This window comes from Aquarana catesbeiana, linkage group LG04 (assembly GCF_042186555.1).
Source record: "Aquarana catesbeiana isolate 2022-GZ linkage group LG04, ASM4218655v1, whole genome shotgun sequence".
Taxonomy (NCBI): domain Eukaryota; kingdom Metazoa; phylum Chordata; class Amphibia; order Anura; family Ranidae; genus Aquarana; species Aquarana catesbeiana.
Genome location: NC_133327.1, coordinates 685444674 through 685464446, shown reverse-complemented (window position 1 = coordinate 685464446; position 19773 = coordinate 685444674). Strand labels below are relative to the sequence as shown.

Below are 19773 nucleotides of genomic sequence, written 5' to 3'. Positions count from 1 at the left end.
ACATAGGGGCAGACAGTACTATTTAATACGGTAGGAGTCAGAGGGCCCTACTCATTAGAGCTTACAATCTAAGAGGGAGGGTCAAGAGATAAAAAAAAAGAAATAACTGTGGGGGATGGGCTGATGGAGAAAATAAATGTACAGTTGTTAAGTGGGGGCAGGATAGGCCTCTTTGTGGAGAAGAGTTTCCAAGGATCTTCTGACAGTGGACAGAGTAGGAAATAGTCGGCTAGATTGGGGTAAGGGGTTCCAGAGAATGGTAGAGGCTCTGGAGAAGTCCTGGAGGTGAGCATGGGAGGAGGTGACAAGGGAACTAGAGAGCAGGAGGTCTTGTGAAGAAAAAGGAGAACGATTTGTTTGTTATTTTGAGACCAGGTTAGGGATGTAGCTGGTGAGGGTCATGGATGGTTTTGTAAGTTGTTGTTAGTATATTGATTATAATTCACTGGGTGAGTGGAGGCCAATAGAGGGTTTGGAAGATGAGGGATGGAGGACACTGAGCGGTTTGTAAGGTGGATGAGTCTGGCAGCAGCATTCATGATGGACTGAATAGGGGATAGCCTATGTAAGGGTAAGCCAATCAATGAGGAGGGAGTTGCAGTAGTCGAGGCAAGAGACCAGGGAGTGAATTAGAAGCCTTGTAGTGTCATTGGTTAGGAAGGGGCATATATTTGAGATGTTGCAGGGGTTGAGGTCGACAAGCTTTGGACAGTGATTGGTATTCAGATATGGGGCTGAAAGGATAGTTCAGAGTCCAGGATTAGACCTAGGACCTTGGCATGCAGAGATGGGTTGATAGTTGAGCCATTGATTTTGACAGAGAAATCGGGGGAAAGGCACGTGGGGGAGGAAATATTATGAGCTCAGTTTTGGATAGATCAAGTTTGAGCTGAGTTGACAACTGATACCAATGATGGGGCACTAATCCTCCTACTGACACCAACAATGGGGCACTATTCCTCCCACCAATGCCAACATTACCAATGATAGGGCACTATTCCACCTACTACTGACCACAGATGCTATGTCATTTTTGTACCACTGACCACCAAGGCTGGGACATTTTCTACCCCCACTGGTCACAGTCTGGCCCCCCTAAGGTCTGATGGCAAGTAAACTGGCCCTTGGAGACCCCTGCTCCAGAACATAGAGAAAAATCTTGCTGTCACAACTGCTTATGAGAAATTACCTCCAGCAACTGATGTCCATTCTCCACTACGGAAGAAGATTTCCCCCCAACCTTTGGACCTCATACTGTGGGACAGTACAACATGTCCCCGTACTAGATAGCGAGCTGTATCAAGCATAACAGCAATTTAGCAAACATTTCATTCAGCATAATTAACACTCACATTATCAATATGTTAGGACATAGTCACCAAGTAACAAAACATTTATCACTGCATGTAATAGCGACATTGTAGTAAAATTACTAGTCATAGACAGCAGCAATTACTGGCTTAATAATTAAGGAAACATCTGCACCTTCTCTGAGGACAAACTGGACTGCGCGGTTAAATAAGGTAGTCCAAAATATTTATCAATACAATAGTGTAAATAGTTTTTTTCAGTTCTCAAACTAAAAAAGCGCAAGTCTTGCAACACATTAAAGGAGTCTGTAGGTCAAGTTAGCCAAATAAGTTCTACAACAATGTCCATGTAGCACCCTCCTAGATAGGTGCTAGGTTAAGTAAATTTAGTTATTAGCTCTACTGTAATCAGTTGGAAGATTCAAATCAGTAGCTAAATATTTATGCAGTCATAGCCAATTCCTGGGGATGTGTGCCCAGATGGTGGCTGGGAGGGAGCATAAATAGTTTGGGACTGGGAACTGAGGGGCCTTCTAGGCAGTCCAGCTGTGATTTTCTACTGCTCAAGGTCCCAGCTATGCTAGCTGGGGGGACTATTCTGCTGAAGTTTGCCAGGGTTGAGAATCTGGTCTGGAGAAATCACAGAAGAGGTGTATGGAAGATATTGGAAGGAGGCATCCAATTATCCAAGGACATTAGTGAGTACAGACCAGTGTGTGAGATCCCAGTGACTGTGTGCTGCTGTTGTCCCTCTTGCATCAGAGTCTGCCTGGACTTAAAGTGGACATTTTTCATGGTGTCCCTGTGTAGCTCAGTCCATCATTTGCTGCTGCAAGGACTGTGATCAGAATCTCTATGAGGAAGATATGGGTCTTCACTACTACTTGGCATTGTTGGAGTATCCCCCAGTTACTACGAACCATCCAAGTTTAAGTTTTTTTTTAAATAAAGCTAGATAAAGAATAACCCTAGACTGATCATTGAGCCAGATGAGTAACTAAGACTGTGTCTGGCTACTGGAGCACCTACTGGAGAAAAAAACCTTGAGACCAAATCAGTGGGCCCTTTAGCGGATGAGCGTTACATCCAAACCAAGAAAAGGTTTTATCACTCATAACACTGCGGTTCAAGTATCCATAAAAACTCACTTAACCTATATCTTCCCCAAAGACTCCAGATTTTCACCAAGAGGACTTCCCACCATCTAACATATCCTTTGTGATGTGTTTCCTTAACCTAAACTCTCTGAATTTTTTTCAGAGGATCTTTCTCATTGAATTTCCAGCCTTGGGTTGAAAATAATTGCTATCAGGTAGAGTAGGTGCTACACTTGGGGGCAATCCCACATCTGTAAGATACTTAGACTGGAGCTAGGCATCAAGACAATTTACCTCCAGCATGCTTGCTCAGGGGTTACATTATCAGTGGCCATCCAATGGCCAAAGGAAGAAGACTCCGGTTCAGAAGAAATATGGGCAGAGGCATCAGGAAGTGAGGAGAGCAAACTAGGAGGAATGTCTGCCATCATCTGGAATATGCTGTGCATTATGGCAAGAATGCCTGCAGCCTGGGGAAAATGTTGCTCTGCTGTCTGATAAGATTTAGGTACTCCTAGATACTTCTACAAAGCTTACAGGTACCTGGAGTCCCGAGACAATCCCAGATTGTCTCCCAGATTTCCTTACATTGTGGAAATGAGTATAAGATGTTAATGTTGAATGATGGTGGAATCTATTGTTAATGGTACAAATGGTGAAGGTGATATGAGTTATATGGGGGTACCATTGTGAAAGGTAGGAGTGGTGAGGGTGATATGGGTTATATGGTGGTACCATTGTGAAGTATAGCAGTGGTTAGGGGGATATGGGGTATAAATTGGTGTCATTGTGAAGGGTGAAAGTGGCGAGAGTGATATGGGGTATTTGGTGATACCATTATGAAGGGTAGGAGTGATGAGGGTGATATGGGTTATATGGTGGTACCATTAATAAGGATTAAAGTGGTGAGGGTGATATAGGTTATATGGTAATACCATTGTGAAGGGTAGTAGTGGTGAGGATGAAATAGGTTATATGGTGGTATAATTTGGAAAGGTAGCAGTTGGGAGGGTGATATGGGTTATATGATGGTACCACTTTAAAGGGTAGGAGTGGTGAGCGTGATATGGGTTATATGGTGGTACCATTGTGAAGGGTAGGAGTGGTGAGGGTGATATGGGTTATGTGGTGGTACCTTTGTGAAGGGTAGGAGTGGTGAGGGTGATATGGGTTATATGGTGGTACCATTGTGAAGGGTAGGAGTGGTAAGGGTGATATGGGTTTATGGTAGTACCATTGAGTGGTGAGGGTGACGTGGGTTATATTGTGGTACTATTGTGAAAATAGGAATGGTGAAGGTGATATGGGTTATATGGTGGTACCATTACATTGCTAAGAATAAAAGAGGTAAGGGTGATATGGGTTATAAGGGGTTATATGGTGGTACTATTGTGAAGGGTAGGAGTGGTGAGGTTGATTTGGGTTCTATGGTGGTACTATTGTGAAGGGTAGGAGTTGTTAGGGTGATATGGGTTATATGGTGGTACTATTGTGAAGAGTAGGAGTAGTGAGGTTGATTTGAGTTATATGGTGGTACCCTTGTGAAGGGTAGGAGTGGTAAGGGTGATATGGATTATATGGTGTTACTATTTTGAAGAGTAGGAGTGGTGAGGTTGATCTGGGTTCAATGGTGATGGTACTATTGTGAAGGGTAGGAGTGGTGAGGTTGATTTGGGTTCTGTGGTTTTACCATTGTGAAGGGTAGGAGTTGTTAGGGTGAAATGGAATATATGGTGGTACCATTGTGAAGGGTAGGAGTGGTGAGGGTGATATGGGTTATATGGGGGTACTATTGTGAAGGGTAGGAGTGGTGAGGTTGATTTGGGTTCAATGGTGGTGGTACTATTGTAAAGGGTAGGAGTGGTGAGGTTGATTTGGGTTCTGTGGTTTTACCATTGTGAAGGGTAGGAGTGATGAGGGTTACATGGGTTGTATGGTGGTACCTTTGTTAAGGGTGAAAGTGGTGAGGGTGAAATAATCTTGTAGCGGTTTATAGCTGATTTGTTCGAAACTTTGTAAAACTTGTAGTGCATTTCCTTTATGTTTTCCTCCTGGTGTTAGTTTACTAGAGTGCATTGTTATCGTCCTGGAGCTACTGTTATTTTTCATGATATGATGCTATCTCACGTTGATGGTTTGAACAGTTTTGTCCTTCCTGCGGATTTTGCTTTTTTATTGTTTAATGGACTGGGAATGTCATGAGAATGGACTGAGATGCTTCTCTGATGGGTTTTGGTGCTTTGTGGTGAATTTGTTTTTTTTTTTTTTTTCTTTTTTAGGGTTAGCACATCAAAGTATAATAATGGGTTAAACTTGATAGACTTGTGCCTTTATTTTTCCAACCCCCATAGCAATGTTGCAGTGACAGTTGATTAATGTGTATCCATGGTTATATATTCTGCTCCTTGTGCGTATAATTGACGTGGGCCAGCTGGGCACAGAGGTACACAAGTGGTGCAGGTAATCATCATGTAGGAGGAAGGGTGCCATTATCATATACTTTTCATATGGAAAGTATCCCCCTTCAGTGATAGAATAATGTGAATAATGTTATTCCCAAGGTGTGATGCCTGCAACATGCAATATTTGAAGGTTGCAATCAAAGTGTCATTTGTTAGGATTTCCAGGAATTACATTATCTCCTGGTTATTGAACAATTGGCAGCTTAATGTATCTGGGAAGCTCTCCATATCTCTCCAATAAAGAGGTGGCTTATAATTCGTGTGACATACATCCGTAGGCTGTGGCAGTGGTACACGGGCTACATCTGGCGTGTGGCATGGCCATTTTTTTTTTGGATCTGGATCATGTATAGTTACATTAGTCAAAACTAGACCAATGTATGAAAACATGCTATAGCTGGAATTCTTCTTTAAGATGATCCCACTGACCGATATAATTAATGAAGTCTAAAATCTATATAAAAAACTGAGATTAAGTTTTTTCTATTGAATGCATGTTATTCTAATATATTTGGCTTTGCAAGTCAAAATTTGCAATTGCTATTTCTATTCTATGTTAAAAATTCCAATAAATACAATGAAAAGAAAAAACAGAGATGACATGGACTCTACAGGTAATGATAATGGTGAACGTTCTTTTTTTTTGCTTACAGATATCTGTGGTGGTACCATTGTGAAGTGTAGGATTGGTGAGGTTGATATGGGTTATGTGGTGGTACCACTGTGGAAGGTAGGAGTGGTGAGGGTGATATTGGGTTATATGATGGTATCATTGTGGAGGGTAGGATTGGTGAGGGTGATATTGGGTTATGTGGTGGTACCACTGTGGAAGGTAGGAGTGGTGAGGGTGATATTGGGTTATATGGTGGTACCATTGTGGAGGGTAGGATTGGTGAGGGTGATATGGGTTATGTGGTGGTACCATTGTGAAGGGTAGGAGTGGTGAGGGTGATATGGGTTATATGGTGTTACCATTGTGGAGGGTAGGAGTGGTGAGGGTGATATGGGTTATATGCTGATACCATTGTGAAGTGTAGGATTGGTGAGGGTGATATGGGTTATATGGTGGTACCAATGTAAAGAGTAGGAGTGGTGAGGATGATATGGGTTTTATGGTGGTATCATTGTGAAGATTAGGAGTGGTGAGGTTTATATGGGTTAAATGGTCGTACAATTGTGAAAGTTAGGAGTGGGGAGGGTGATATGGGTTATATGGTGGTACCATTTTGGAGGGTAGGAGTGGTGAGGGTGATATGGGTTATATGGTGGTACCATTGTGGAGGGTAGGAGTGGTGAGGGTGATGTGGGTTATATGGTGGTACTTTTGTGAAGGATAGGAGTGGTGAGGTTGATATTGGTTATATGGTCATACCACTGCGAAAGGTAGGAGTTGGGAGGGTGATATGGGTTATAAGGTAGTACCATTGTGGAGGGTAAGAGTGGTGAGGGTGATATGGGTTATATGGTGGTACTTTTGTGAAGGGTAGGAGTGTTGAGGTTGATATTGGTTATATTGTGGTACCATTGTGAAGGGTAGGAGTGGTGAGGGTTATATGGGTTATATGGTGGTACCACTGTGAAGGGTAGGAGTGGTGAGGTTAATATGGGTTATATGGTGGTATCATTGTGAAGAGTAGGAGTGGTGAGGTTGATATGGGTTATATGGTGGTATCATTGTGAAGAGTAGGAGTGGTGTGGTTTATATGGGTTTTAAGGTGGCGCCATTGTGAAGAGTAGGAGTGGTGAGGTTGATGTGGGTTATATAGTGGTACCATTTTGAAAGGTAGAAGTGGTGAAGATGACTCTAATGAGGAATGTATGTTTTTGTTTTTGCTTACAGACATCTCCACTGTACTAGAAACTACATCCACCTGAACCTCTTCACCTCCTTCATCCTGAGAGCCATCTCCGTCTTTATAAAGGACTCTGTCCTGAAGTGGATGTATAATATCGCCATACTTGATAACCACTGGGATGGGCTTATTTCCTACCAGGTATCACATGACCTCAACTATGCATATATACCACTTGTCCAATATATAATTACAATGTATTTATGTAATATGTATATGGGTTGGTTGGCTAGTTCAGACTGGGCAAAGTTTCCTTTGGACCAATCAGTGGAGCTCATTAGATCTTTTGTTCCATGTCTATGCAAGTCTTTCTCAACCCTTTTACTCTAGAGGAACCCCTGAAATAATTTTCAGGTGTTGGGGGAACCCCTTTTAAAATGAATTTGCTAAAAACGTTTTATTATTATTCTTTATTATTAATCTGTTCCGTTCCATCCGCTTAGATACGGCATTCGTTATTTCGATAATTCGTTAATTCTGATAAATTTGCATTCGTTACATTCACTAAGCCAAATTTGAAAGAAAATTCCAATACCTATAATATTTAGTAATAGCTAAGTTCAGAATTTCCAATTTTTTTTTAATTTCCGAATTTCCGATTTTTTTTTCGAATTTACGAATGGCAATCATAACGAATGACCCAGAAACAAAAAAAACAAAACAAAAACGAATGAGACCAAAACAAACACATTTTTCGGCAGTGCACATGTCTAATGGTATGAACGGGCCCTTAGCGGTGAGATTGGGCGAATTGAGTTAACGTAGGAAGCGGTTATTCTTTTGATCTTCATAGATGTGCAGCTGATGAATGTCGGGAAGTACGGATGTGAATTTGGTGCTGTCATCTTTTGCAGGAGTCGCTCAGCTGCCGGTTGGTGTTCGTCATGATGCAGTACTGTGTGGCAGCCAACTACTATTGGCTCCTGGTGGAAGGGATCTACCTGCACACCTTGCTGGTTCTGTCCGTCTTCTCCGAGCAGAGGCTCTTCCGGGTCTATGTATGCATTGGCTGGGGTGAGTAAGGGGGCGGAGTTTTTGATCCGCAGGTTCTGTGTTTCCAAGATTTTTCTGACTGATGAATGACAAAATCCTGCAATATGTGCTACTGGAATTATTCTTTTTTTTCAACCTATAATAACGATAATAGACCCTTAAAAAAGGCCCACTGAAGTGACTAGCCTCAGGTGATGAATGAAATCCTCCTACAAAAGTACCTGTTTATCTGCAGCCTTCTCTCCCAGGAGGCAGGGGGCAGGGGTCTGATGTCACACATTACACAGCACAGAGCAGGAAGCTGGGTGTAATCTGAGACCTGAGTGGAGGCAAAGGACACCCCCCCCATACACACACACACACACACACACACACACACAAACAGCCTTACTGGGAAACATATACTGTACATCTGAGGCTGTCAATTGCCAGCTGTGCATTAGAGAGGGGGGGGCCTTCACCAAGGTCTGCCTGGTGTCACCATAGAGCCATGCACAGCACCACGAATCCTTGTCAAAGAAAATGTCCCAGCTGGCTCCTCTTCCTACTGTCATGGCCAGATTAACACGGGGCTTTACACGTTCTCATGCATCGCGTGAAGGGCATCCCCTCCCACTCTTACACTATGTGGCTCCACCCACAGTTTGCTGTGGTCAAGGCTGTCTTTAATATTGATTGGACCCTTGGCAAAGATTTTCTTGGGCCCCCCCTTCCATGTAATTTCGCTCTCCACCTGCTCTGAGACATACAATAAATAGCAGCTAGACTCAAAATCAGTTTACTGAATCAGATCAGGCAACGATTGCGTTTGGTTGCCAGACTTTACAGTGTATCATTACCGCTCATTGACTGACTGCTTGAGGTTACAGCACACATTATGGCTCACTGATTATTTGCTAGAGGTTACAGCACATGACTTCTGCTTGTTGATTGGTTGCTAGAGATTACTGTACATCAATACTGCTCACTGATTGGTTGCTAGAGGTTACTGGACATCCTTACCACTCACTAATTGGTTTCTAGAGGTTACTGCACATTATTACTGCTCACTGATTGGTTTCTAGAGGTTGCTGCATATTCTTATTGCTCAGTGATTGGTTGCAAGAGGTTAATGCACATCATTCCTGCTCACTGATTGGTTGCTAAAGGTTACAGCACATCATCTCCTCACTGCCTGCACACCATGGGCTGGGGCGGTGAGAGGACCCATCAATAGGACTCCTGGGATCAGTGGCAATGCTGGGGGAGGGGGGTGTGATCAGTGGTAATGCTGGGGAAGTAAAGGTTGATATGACCTCAGGGGGGCATGATATGCATATGAATGCCGCCTCTATTTACATATCACTGCCACTGGCCCGTGGCTATTTACATATTAATGCCACCGCTATTTACATATCAATGCAGGTTATTTACATCTAACACAGGGTCTGCAGGTGGGTCATCTGTACACGGCAATAGGGCAGAGCTGGGCAGCATTAGTAACAGAACTTCACACTGAGATATCAGGACATAGCACTGGACTAAAACTTCAAGGGACAAGGGAACTTTAAGTGGTTGTAAACCCTTTTGTCTTACTTTTCCTATTGGTAAGCCTATAGGTAGTGGAAATATCTCCTAAACACACGGCGTTTAGGAGATATTTCCCTTGTAGTGCACAATGTCATCATGGGCGCATGCGCTGTTTAGAAACGGACCTCAGTGGCCGTTTCTTCCCCAGCGTGTGCTGTGACTGATGGCTCCCACGGGGGAGTGACATCATGCGGCTTCGGCCAGTGGCAGAGCCAGAGTCCGCGGCCCCAGAAGGAAGAGGGGCGAAGATGGACGTGGCCTGCGCAGGGGACAGCACGGGCAGGTAAAAGTCACATAATGGGCTAGTATGCGATGCACACGGGGCGTCTGTTTAGCCCCTCTGAACGTCAGAACTCAGGGAGGAGAAAAAACTTGCCCAAAGCCGAATGTTCCACGCACGTTTAGGTGTGTCAAGCTTTTACTTGTGTATCCACAAAAAAAAAACACTAGGTCAACGTTAACGTCCCCAAAAGGTAGGTTTACAAAAGAAATACCCCCCAAAAGATGAGACTTTAAGGGCAACTAATAGTCATCGTGCTACAACACATGTGTCAGACACAAGGCCCGTGGGCCGAATCCAGCCCTCCAGCTATTTCATCTGGCCCTCGCACCTCTCTTGCAGCTGTGGCAACCCCCTTGTTTCTTGCCCTCACCTCGTCTCAGCAGTTGGTAGCAGAAAGGTTGACAGAACTCCTCTGCCAAGCCCTGTGCTTCTCTGTGCAGCTGCAGAGAGGCTCATCCCAAGAGGAGATGCGACCGTATGGACCGCCAAGGAGGAGGAGACGCATGGGAAGCCGTCATGAAACCGCTGAGGAGCAGGAGACGCACAACGGTCCTGAATCTGGCCGCGACCTAGATGGGGTAAGTGCGGGGCTGGTGGGGGACCAACCGGGGGGGTGGTTTGTTTGCCACCCCCCCCAAAAGTGAGCACCAGACGCCACTGTTTTGGAGCGGCACGCTCAGAAAATTAGGGGTGTTTCTCCAGGTTCCAGTTTTTTCCAAGTCCGTTGATGCATGCTGAGGAAGAGTTCATCCTGACACATGCTAAGGGGGCAGGCTGAGGAAGCCCCCATCCTGACACACGCTGGGGGTCCAGGTTTTGGAAGAGCCCATCCTGACACATGCTGAGGCTGCACAATGTGTCGAAGAGCCCGTCCTGACACATGCTGGGATTGCAGGCTGAGGAAGAGCCTGTCCTGAGGCATGCTGGGGGTGCAGGCTGAGGAAAAGCCCATTCTGACACATGCTGGGATTGCAGGCTGAGGAAGAGCCCGTCCTGACACATGCTGGGGGTGCAGGCTGAGGAGGAGCCTGTCTTGACACATGCTGGGGGTGCAGGCTGAGGAAGAGCCCGTCCTGACACATGCTGGGGGTGCAGGCTGAGGAAGAGCTCGTCCTGACACATGCTGGGGGTGCAGGCTGAGGAAGAGCCCGTCTGGATGCATGCTGGGGGTGCAGGCTGAGGAAGAGCCCGTCCTGACACATGCTGAGGGTGCAGGATGAGGAAAAGCCCATCCTGACACATGTTGGGGGTGCAGGCTGAGGAAGAGCCCGTCCTGACACATGCTGGGGGTTCAGGCTGAGGAAGAGCCAGTCCTGACACATGCTGGGGGGGAGGCTGAGGAAGAGCCTGTCCTGACACATGCTGGGGATGTAGGCTTAGGAAGAGCCCGTCCTGACACATGCTGGGGGGGAGGCTTAGGAAGAGCCCGTCCTGACACATGCTGGGGGGGAGGCTTAGGAAGAGCCCGTCCTGACACATGCTGGGGGGGAGGCTGAGGAAGAGCCCGTCCTGACACATGCTGGGGGGGAGGCTTAGGAAGAGCCCGTCCTGACACATGCTGGGGGGGAGGCTGAGGAAGAGCCCGTCCTGACACATGCTGGGGGGGAGGCTGAGGAAGAGCCCGTCCTGACACATGTTGGGGTGCAGGCTGAGGAAGAGCCCGTCCTGACGCATGCTGGGGGTGCAGGCTGAGGAAGAGCCCGTCAGGCTCATTGTATGCAATGTAGAGAAGGAAAATAACCTCAAACACCATGCACCATCAGAGCCCAATAGTCACTGTAGTGAGAGCAGCCTCAGCCCACGTCCGTCCAGGCCACACCCCATCACGTTTCGTACTGCCTATGGCTAAGTTTCATAGGTGGGACGAAACGCATCAGATAGCATGGCCTGGACGGACCTGAGCTGAAGCTGCTCTCACTACTGTGAGTTTCGGGCTGTGATGGTGTGCGACAGTTGAGGTTATTTCCCTTCTCTACTTTGGAGTGGCACCATTCATTGGAATGGGCCTCCCTCTGCTGCAAAGTCATGCTAAAGAAATTCATGCACCAAATTTCGGATATGAGCCAAGGGTGTTTGGACTTGCACGTTTTTGCGCATTTTGTCACATGGAAAACATGCAGCAAACTGTGCGACTGCTACCCGTGTTTTGTCTGCTAGCAAGAGATAATGGCACCGCAAGCGTGTTGCACATTTTACTGCGTTTTCGCACGTTTGCAGAAACCCACATTTCCCTCCGCGTTTCCGCTATGCCCAAGTGTGAACGGGGCTTTACAGGCTGGAAAAAAAAAAAACGCCAAGTGCCTGTAAAAGTGGCCTTTTTAAACCTAGTGCGCATACAACCTTTATAGAGATGAAAGTAAATTGAATAAACACGCAGATTTTAGCACAGCTGCGGTGTTTGCTGAATGGCATTAGTAGCAGACTGCTTGGCTTCAGCCTGGAATTATTTTATAAACTGAGCTGGAAGTTCACTTTAAACTCAAAGTCAGACAAATCCAATAAAATGTCAAAAAAAAAGCAGAAACTTCCCTAAACAGCTTTTCCATTACTGTGTAAATGAAAGTTCGGGAACTGGCTGTGCCGCAGAATTCGGTCTCGGCAGCCTCAGGGAGAAACAATGGTCAAAAGGCAAATCCAAATGTTTATGATCTGTTATCACCCAGCTCTGTATGGATCACCGCGGGGGGCGGGGGGGGGGGGGAGAAATTCTCAGCGTACAAAACCCACGCTGTACAAACCGCGGCTGAAGACATAAGAAGAAGGTAAAAGTTCTCCCTCCGGGTGCGGACGTCTTCTTCAAATACAATGTGACATCCAGAGGAACAATAAACACTTTAAATGTAAATTCATGAGAACACTCAAAGGGTGGGGGAGGAGGGGTAGGCTGCATTTATACAGCGGGGTTGTGTAAATTTCTTCTGCATTTTCAGAAATTACGCAATTTGCAGGTACGCTCTCACTGCTTGCGTCTGTGGTTGTGAGTCTTATGGCTGTAGCTGTGTGCGGTGCCCGGGTCAGGTTATCACAAATTCTCAGAGCCGTTACATTGTTACATAGTCAGGTTAAAAAAAAGACACAAATTCATCTAGTATTAACTGTTGCGCACCCTCTAAAGAGTGGCGGCCCGTCCATAGAGGGCGCACGGGCGCCGCCTCCCCTATCCATGCGTCCGGCCCCCCTGATCTACATATCAGAGGGCCGGACCATGGATTCCAAGGCGGGGGGGGGGGTATTTTTTTTGAAGCACATGATTAGAGCCAGAGGCTCTAATAGGCTTCAAAAAAGGGTGGGGTCGTCTACTTACAGAGATATAGACTCACACCACCATAGCTGGACTCTTCCCCCACCAACTTCCTTCTGGCTAGACATGTAAAATTTGTTTCGGTTCGAATATAAATTCAGACACATTTTTGGTTATTCGAAGATTCGAATGTATCTGAATCTCCAAATGAAATAGTAACACATTTTGTTTATTTTTGTTTTGTATATCCGTTTTCTAACGAATTCCAAATTTTTGGAACAATTCGTATTTGGATTGGTCGAAAAATGATCGACCGATTCAAATTATGTGTGAGGAATAGCTGGCTGTTAAGGAACGGGCCAGGCAGCCGACCGCCCTGTTCTTAACAACCACTGACTCCGCTGTCTTTATTCATTTTTTACACTTTTTTGGTGAATGGGTAGGGGTACTATGAACCTCATACTCATTCACATGAGGTGGAGCCTGGGATCCAGATGATCCGATTTGATTGTCCAATGAGCTCCCTGCCCACAGACCCCCACAACCCTGGCCGGTGGTTGTGGGGGTCTGTGGGCAGGGAGCTTATTGGACAATCGAATCGGATCATCTGGAAGAGGCCATTGTCCCCATCAACATAGGGACCTGCCCCAAAACACCCTCCCATGTTGAAGGCATGCGGCCTGGTATGGTTTAGAAAGGGGGGGCCTGCTCGCCCCCCCCCCCCCTTTCCTGGCTTTCCACGCTGCATGCCCAGATAGGGGTCTGGTATGGATTTTTGGGGGGACCCCATGCTGTTTTTTTTTTACATTTTAGCATGGGATTCCACTTAAAATCCATACCAGAGCCAAAGGGCCTAGTATGAATTGGGGGGACCCCACACAGTTTTTTTTTTCTGAATTTTTTATCGCCGGAATTATTTTGTTTACATTTCATCTATCATTGGGGAAGTCCGTTGACAGCTGATGAGTCATCGGTTGTTAAAGGACGTGACGGCCGGCTTCCCGGGCTACTCCTTAACAAAGAGCTATTAATCATACAGAATTCAAATCGGTCGATCATTTTTCGACTGATCCGAACTCAAATCAGTCAGAAAATTCAGAATTGGTTAGAAAATTAATAGAAACGAATTTGCAAATGAATGGACGGAACAAAATTAGTAATATAACAAATCTATCTGAAACAAAACACATTTTTCCGTTCTGCGCATGTACAATATCTCACAAAAGTAAGTACACCCCTCACATTTTTGTAAATCTTTTCTTCTATCTTTTCATGTGACAACACTGAAAAAATGACACTTGTCTACAATGTAAAGTAGTGAGTGTACAGCTTGTATAACTGTAAATTTGCTGTCCCCTCAAAATAACTCAACACAGCCATTAATGTCTAAACCTCTGGCAACAAAAGTGAGTACACCCCTAAGTGAAAATGTCCAAATTGGGCCCAAAGTGTCAATATTTTGTGTGGCCCCCATTATTTTCCAGCACTGCCTTAACCCTCTTGGGCATGGAGGTCACCAGAGCTTCACAGGTTGCCACTGGAGTCCTCTTCCCCTCCTCCATGACGACATCACAGAGCTGGTGGATGTTTGAGACCTTGCACTCCTCCACCTTCTGTTTGAGGATGTCCCACAGATGATCAATAGGGTTTAGGTCTGGAGACATGCTTGGCCAGTCCATCACCTTTACCCTCAACTTCTTTAGCAAAGCAGTGATCATCTTGGAGGTGTGTTTGGGGTGATTATCATGTTGGAATACCTCCCTGTGGCCCAGTCTCTGAAGGGAGGAGATCATGCTCTGCTTCAGTATGTCACAGTACATGTTGGCATTCATGGTTCCCTCAAAGAACTGTAGTTCCCCAGTGCCGGCAGCACTCATGCAGCCCCAGACCATGACACTCCCACCACCATGCTTGACTGTAGACAAGACACACTTGTCTTTGTCCTCCTCACCTGGTTGCCGCCACGCACACTTGACATCTGAACCAAATAAGTTTATCTTGGTCTCATCAGACCCCAGGACATGGTTCCAGTAATCCATGTCCTTAGTCTGCTTGTCTTCAGCAAACTGTTTGTAGGCTTTCTTGTACATCATCTTTAGAAGAGGCTTCCCTTCTGGGACGACAGCCATGCAGACCAATTTGATGCAGTGTGTGGCGTATGGTCTGAGCACTGACAGGCTGACCCCCCCACCCCTTCAACCTCTGCAGAAATGCTGGCAGCACTCATACGTCTATTTTCCAAAGACATCCTCTGGATATGACGCTGAGCACGTGACCTTAACTTCTTTGGTGGACCATGGCGACTGTTCTGTTCTGAGTGGAACCTGTCCTGTTAAACCGCTGTATGGTCTTGGCCTCCATGCTGCAGCTCATTTTCAGGGTCTTGGCAATCTTCTTATAGCCTAGGCTGTCTTTATGTAGAGCAACAATTTTTTTTTCAGATCCTCAGAGAGTTATTTGCCATAAGGTGCCATGTTGAACTTCCAGTGACCAGAATGAGAGAGTGAGAGCGATAACACCAAATTTAACACACCTGCTCCCCATTCACACCTGAGACCTTGTAACACTAACGAATCACATGACACCGGGGAGGGAAAATGGCTAATTGGGACCAATTTGGACATTTTCACTTAGGGGTGTACTGACTTTTGTTGCCAGCGGTTTAGACATTAATGGCTGTGTGTTGAGTTATTTTGAGGGAACAGCAAATTTACACTGTTATACAAGCTGTACACTCACTACTTTACATTGTAGCAAAGTGTCATTTCTTCAGTGTTATCACATGAAATAATATAATAAAATATTCACAAAAATGTGAGGGGTGCACTCACTTTTGTGAGATACTGTATACTTCAGTGAGTGTCTCCACACTCAACTTGATCCCAAACGTGCAAATAGCACCCCTCAGCTAAGCCTCGTTGGGACTTTGATGTCATTAAAAAAGCTTCTCTAGCATTCCTGCCCCGGGGCAGAGTCCCTACACAGGGATCTCCTCCAGCAGGATTGGACCCAAGAACACTGCATTGCTGCCTCAGGCTTCAGGCTATTTATTGGTTCTCCAACCACCTACTGGGCTCCCCTTCCCAGGGATTGGCTAGAGTCCCATAAATATTCAGACTGCTTACTCTGTTCTTCCTCCCACTATAATTCTAGAACCCTCTAGAAGACAGGGGGGGGCAATAGAGCAGCAGCCTGTGAAAAAAAAGTTTTTATTACTATTATTGTTATTTATTATTATTAATTCGTTGCGTTCCAAGCGTTTAGATATGGCATTCGTTATTTCGGATAATTCGGAACTTCAAATAAATTTGTATTCGTTGCGTTCACTAACAGCCAAATTTGAAAGTGAATTCCATTACCTGTAATTTAATAGTTAGTGATAGTTAAGTTATTATTAGTTAATTATTTTTTCAGATTTTCGAATTTTCGTTTTTTGGAATTTGAAATTTACGGATATTTGGAAAAATGTGTTAATTGGGGGGGGGGGGGGGGGGGGGGGGGTTGGGGGGCTGCTACACACAGAAGGTTTTTTTTATCTTACTGCATACAAATAATTAAAAAATAAACTTCTGCCTTTACAACTCCTTTAAGCAACACTAATAAAAAATACTGATAAAAAACACATATATAGCACACAAACATATTGAGTCAAGCATGACATAAATATGATATAAAGTTGTGATGTAAACAAATGTAAATACAAAAATAAAAGATAAAGCAACCATTTTGTTAAAAATCATTAATTATTTCATATGTGTATTAATATACAGACACGCAAATCAATTTGAAACTCTCTCTTTCTTCTGTCTGGTCCAACACTGGCCGCCAGGTATTGAGTCCCTGATGTAGTGTTGTGGCTGACTTGATATCAATCTACATGTTAAATTACATATACACAATAGCGCATATATATATATATATATATATATATATATATATATATATATATATATATATACATATATATATACACCTTTTGTCTGATAATTACTTTTGATGGATTCTACATAATATACAATTTTATACTGTGCAACATATTTATTGTGCAGTTTATGTTCTTATCATCAATGTACATGTTTCCTGATTTATATATACACTATATTAAGTCATTATCTAAATTACCATTATCTCATGATTTATTGAAATTAATTTAATTTGATTTATTTTAGTCATTATGCTAATATGATTCCTCCTTTATCATACTTTCACTCCCCTCCTAATTTAGTAATTGGTAGAGTGTGGGCTTTTCTCTAATATGCCTTCTTACATCCTTTTCCTTATCTTTACTGACCGTATAGTATAGTATAGTATAGTATAGTATAGTATAGTCTATTAATTAAGTAATTAACTTGATCAAATTAGTTCCCTTTTTTCCTTTGATTGACCTATTATCATTAAGATTGGCCCCGTCCCCTTTTGTATAAACTCTATATAATGATGCCTATGGTCCTGTTAAGTTAGCTTGAGAAAGGAGCGCGGCTGCCGTACCATCCGCAGCGCGCATGCTCGTGAAACGCGTCGCATTACCGGAGACGTCATCCTACCTAGAAAAGGTAATATGGTGGGGGGATTTGTGCTAGGAGGGTAATTTTTTTTTTTTGGGGGATTGGATTTATTCTAGCAGACATAGTTGAGGGGATTTGTGCTAGGATGGGGGACTGGGGAGAATTTGAGCTGGGAGGGGGTATTTGAAGCGGGGGGTAGAGCATTTGTACTAAGAGGGGAAATTTTTTTCGGGGGGGTGGATTTGTGTTGGGGGCATATGGGAAATAGGCGCATTTGAGCTGGGGGGGGCAAAGATTTGTGCTAGGAAGAGGGTTTCAACAGGGGGAGGTTTTTTATTGGGGGGGGATTTATTTTTAGGGGGGTAAGCATGCAGATTAGCTCTCATTTTTTTTGGGGGGGGGTTTTTGCTGACACATACTGCTCATACATCTTGGGGGGGGGCACAATTTTGCACGTTTGTCCTGGGCTCCAGGTGACCTTGTCCCAGCACTGCCTTCCATATACCCAGTGAAGTGACCGGTCTCAAGTAATACAGAGATGAAACTTATCCTCCTACATAAGTTGTACCTGTTTATCTACAGTCTTCTCTTCTCTACATCCATTCAAAGGCCAGAATTTATACAGCTTGTCTGAGCTGTAAAATAAAAAAGGGGGGTGGAGAGCTGAAATTACACACTGCACAGCTCAGTGATTGGAGAAAAGGTGATGTGTTGCTGTGCCTGCCCCCCCAAAACAACCCTGTCCCGATGAGGCATGGACTCCATTAGACCTCTGAAGGTATGCTGTGGTGTCTGGCACCAAGCTGTCAGTAGTAGATCCTTTAAGTCCTGTAAATCAGCAGGTTTGGCCTCCATGGATGGGACTTGTTTTTCCCAGCACATGCCACAGATGCTCAATTTGATTGATATCTGGAAAATTAAGTCAACACCTCAAACTCATTGTTGTGTTGTGTGGAAATGGGTCAGCATGGGCACCCTGACCGGTCTGCGGTTATACAGCCCCATACGCAACAAACTGCGAGTGCTTTGTGCATTCTGACACCTTTCTATCAGAACCAGCATTCACTTTATCAGTAATTTAAGCTCCAGTAGCTCTTCTATTGGATCAGACTACATAGGCCAGCCTGCCCTCCCACCTCCATCAATGAGCCCCCCCCTTCACCTCCATCAATGAGCCTTCCCTCCCACCTCCATCAATGGGCCTTCCCTCCCACCTCCATCAAGGAGCCTTCTCTCCCCACCTCCATCAATGAGCCTTCCTCTCCACCTCCATCAATGAGCCCCCCTCCTCACCTCCATCATTGTGCCTTTCCTCCTACCTCCATCAATGAGCCTTCCCTCCTCACCTCCATCAATGTGCCTTTCCTCCCACCTCCATCAATGAGCCCCCCTCCCCACCTCCATCAATGAGCCTTCCCTCCCCACCTCCATCAATGAGCCTTCCCTCCTCACCTCCATCAATGAGCCTTCCCTCCCCACCTCCATCAATTAATCCCCCACCACCACCTCTGTCAATGAACCATCCCTTCCCACCTCCTTCCAATGAGTCCCCCCGCACCACCTCCGTCAATGAACCTTCCCTCTCCAACCCTTCAATGAGTATTCCCTCTCCACCTCCATCTATTGAGCCTTCCTCCCCACCTCCATCAATGAGAATTCCCTTCCCCACCTCCATCAATGAGCCTTCCCTCCCCACCTCCATCAATGAGCCTTCCCTCCCCCACCTCCGTCAATGAGCCTTCCCTCCTCACCTCCATCAATGAGCCTTCCCTCCCCACCTCCAGTCAATGAGCCCCCCTCGCCTTCATCAATGAGCCCCCCCACCTCCATCAACGACCTTCCCTCCCCCTCCTCCATCAATCCATCAATGAGCCTTCCCTCCTCACCTCCATCAATGAGCCCCCCCACCTCCATCAATGAACCATCCATCCCCACCTCCATCAATGAGCCCCCCTCCCCCACCTCCATCAATGAGCTTTCCCTCCCCACTTCCATCAATGAGTCTTGGCCATCCTTGACCCTGTGGCCAGTTGGCTGGTTTTCCTTCCTTGGACCACTTTTGGTCAGTCCTATATATATGGGAACATCCCACAAGAACTGCAGTTTTGGAGTTGCTCTGACCCAATCATCTAGACATTACAGTTTGGCCATTGTGAAAGTCGCTTAAATCCTTACACTTTTTCTGTTTTCAACACATCAACTTCAGGGACAACATGTTCACTTTCTGCCTAATATATCCTGATCGGTGTATATGAAATGGCAAACTATGCACATAAATTGGGCTCTTGCACATGGGTTGGCGGAGCCTGTTCGGCATAATTGCTGGTGTATTTCCTTCGCCGGGGTAGCCCAGGTGCAGTGTATAGTCTACCATTGACACAAATGGCTCTGCTCTGCTGCGGTGGTAATATAAACACGGTACAGCGTATGCAAAAAAAAATAAAAATAGGCAACTTTCAT

At 45.2% G+C, this 19773-nt stretch overlaps 1 protein-coding gene across 1 annotated transcript in view; it reads left to right on the top strand.

Annotated features, from left to right (window-relative positions):
• GLP1R (glucagon like peptide 1 receptor) overlaps positions 1-19773 on the top strand; it is a 234669-nt gene that overhangs the window by 129865 nt on the left and 85031 nt on the right. The window contains exons 6-7 of the mRNA XM_073628986.1: positions 6710-6863; positions 7577-7736. Of these exons, the coding sequence (XP_073485087.1) occupies positions 6710-6863; positions 7577-7736 (314 nt within the window). The remainder of the gene's footprint in view (positions 1-6709; positions 6864-7576; positions 7737-19773) is intronic.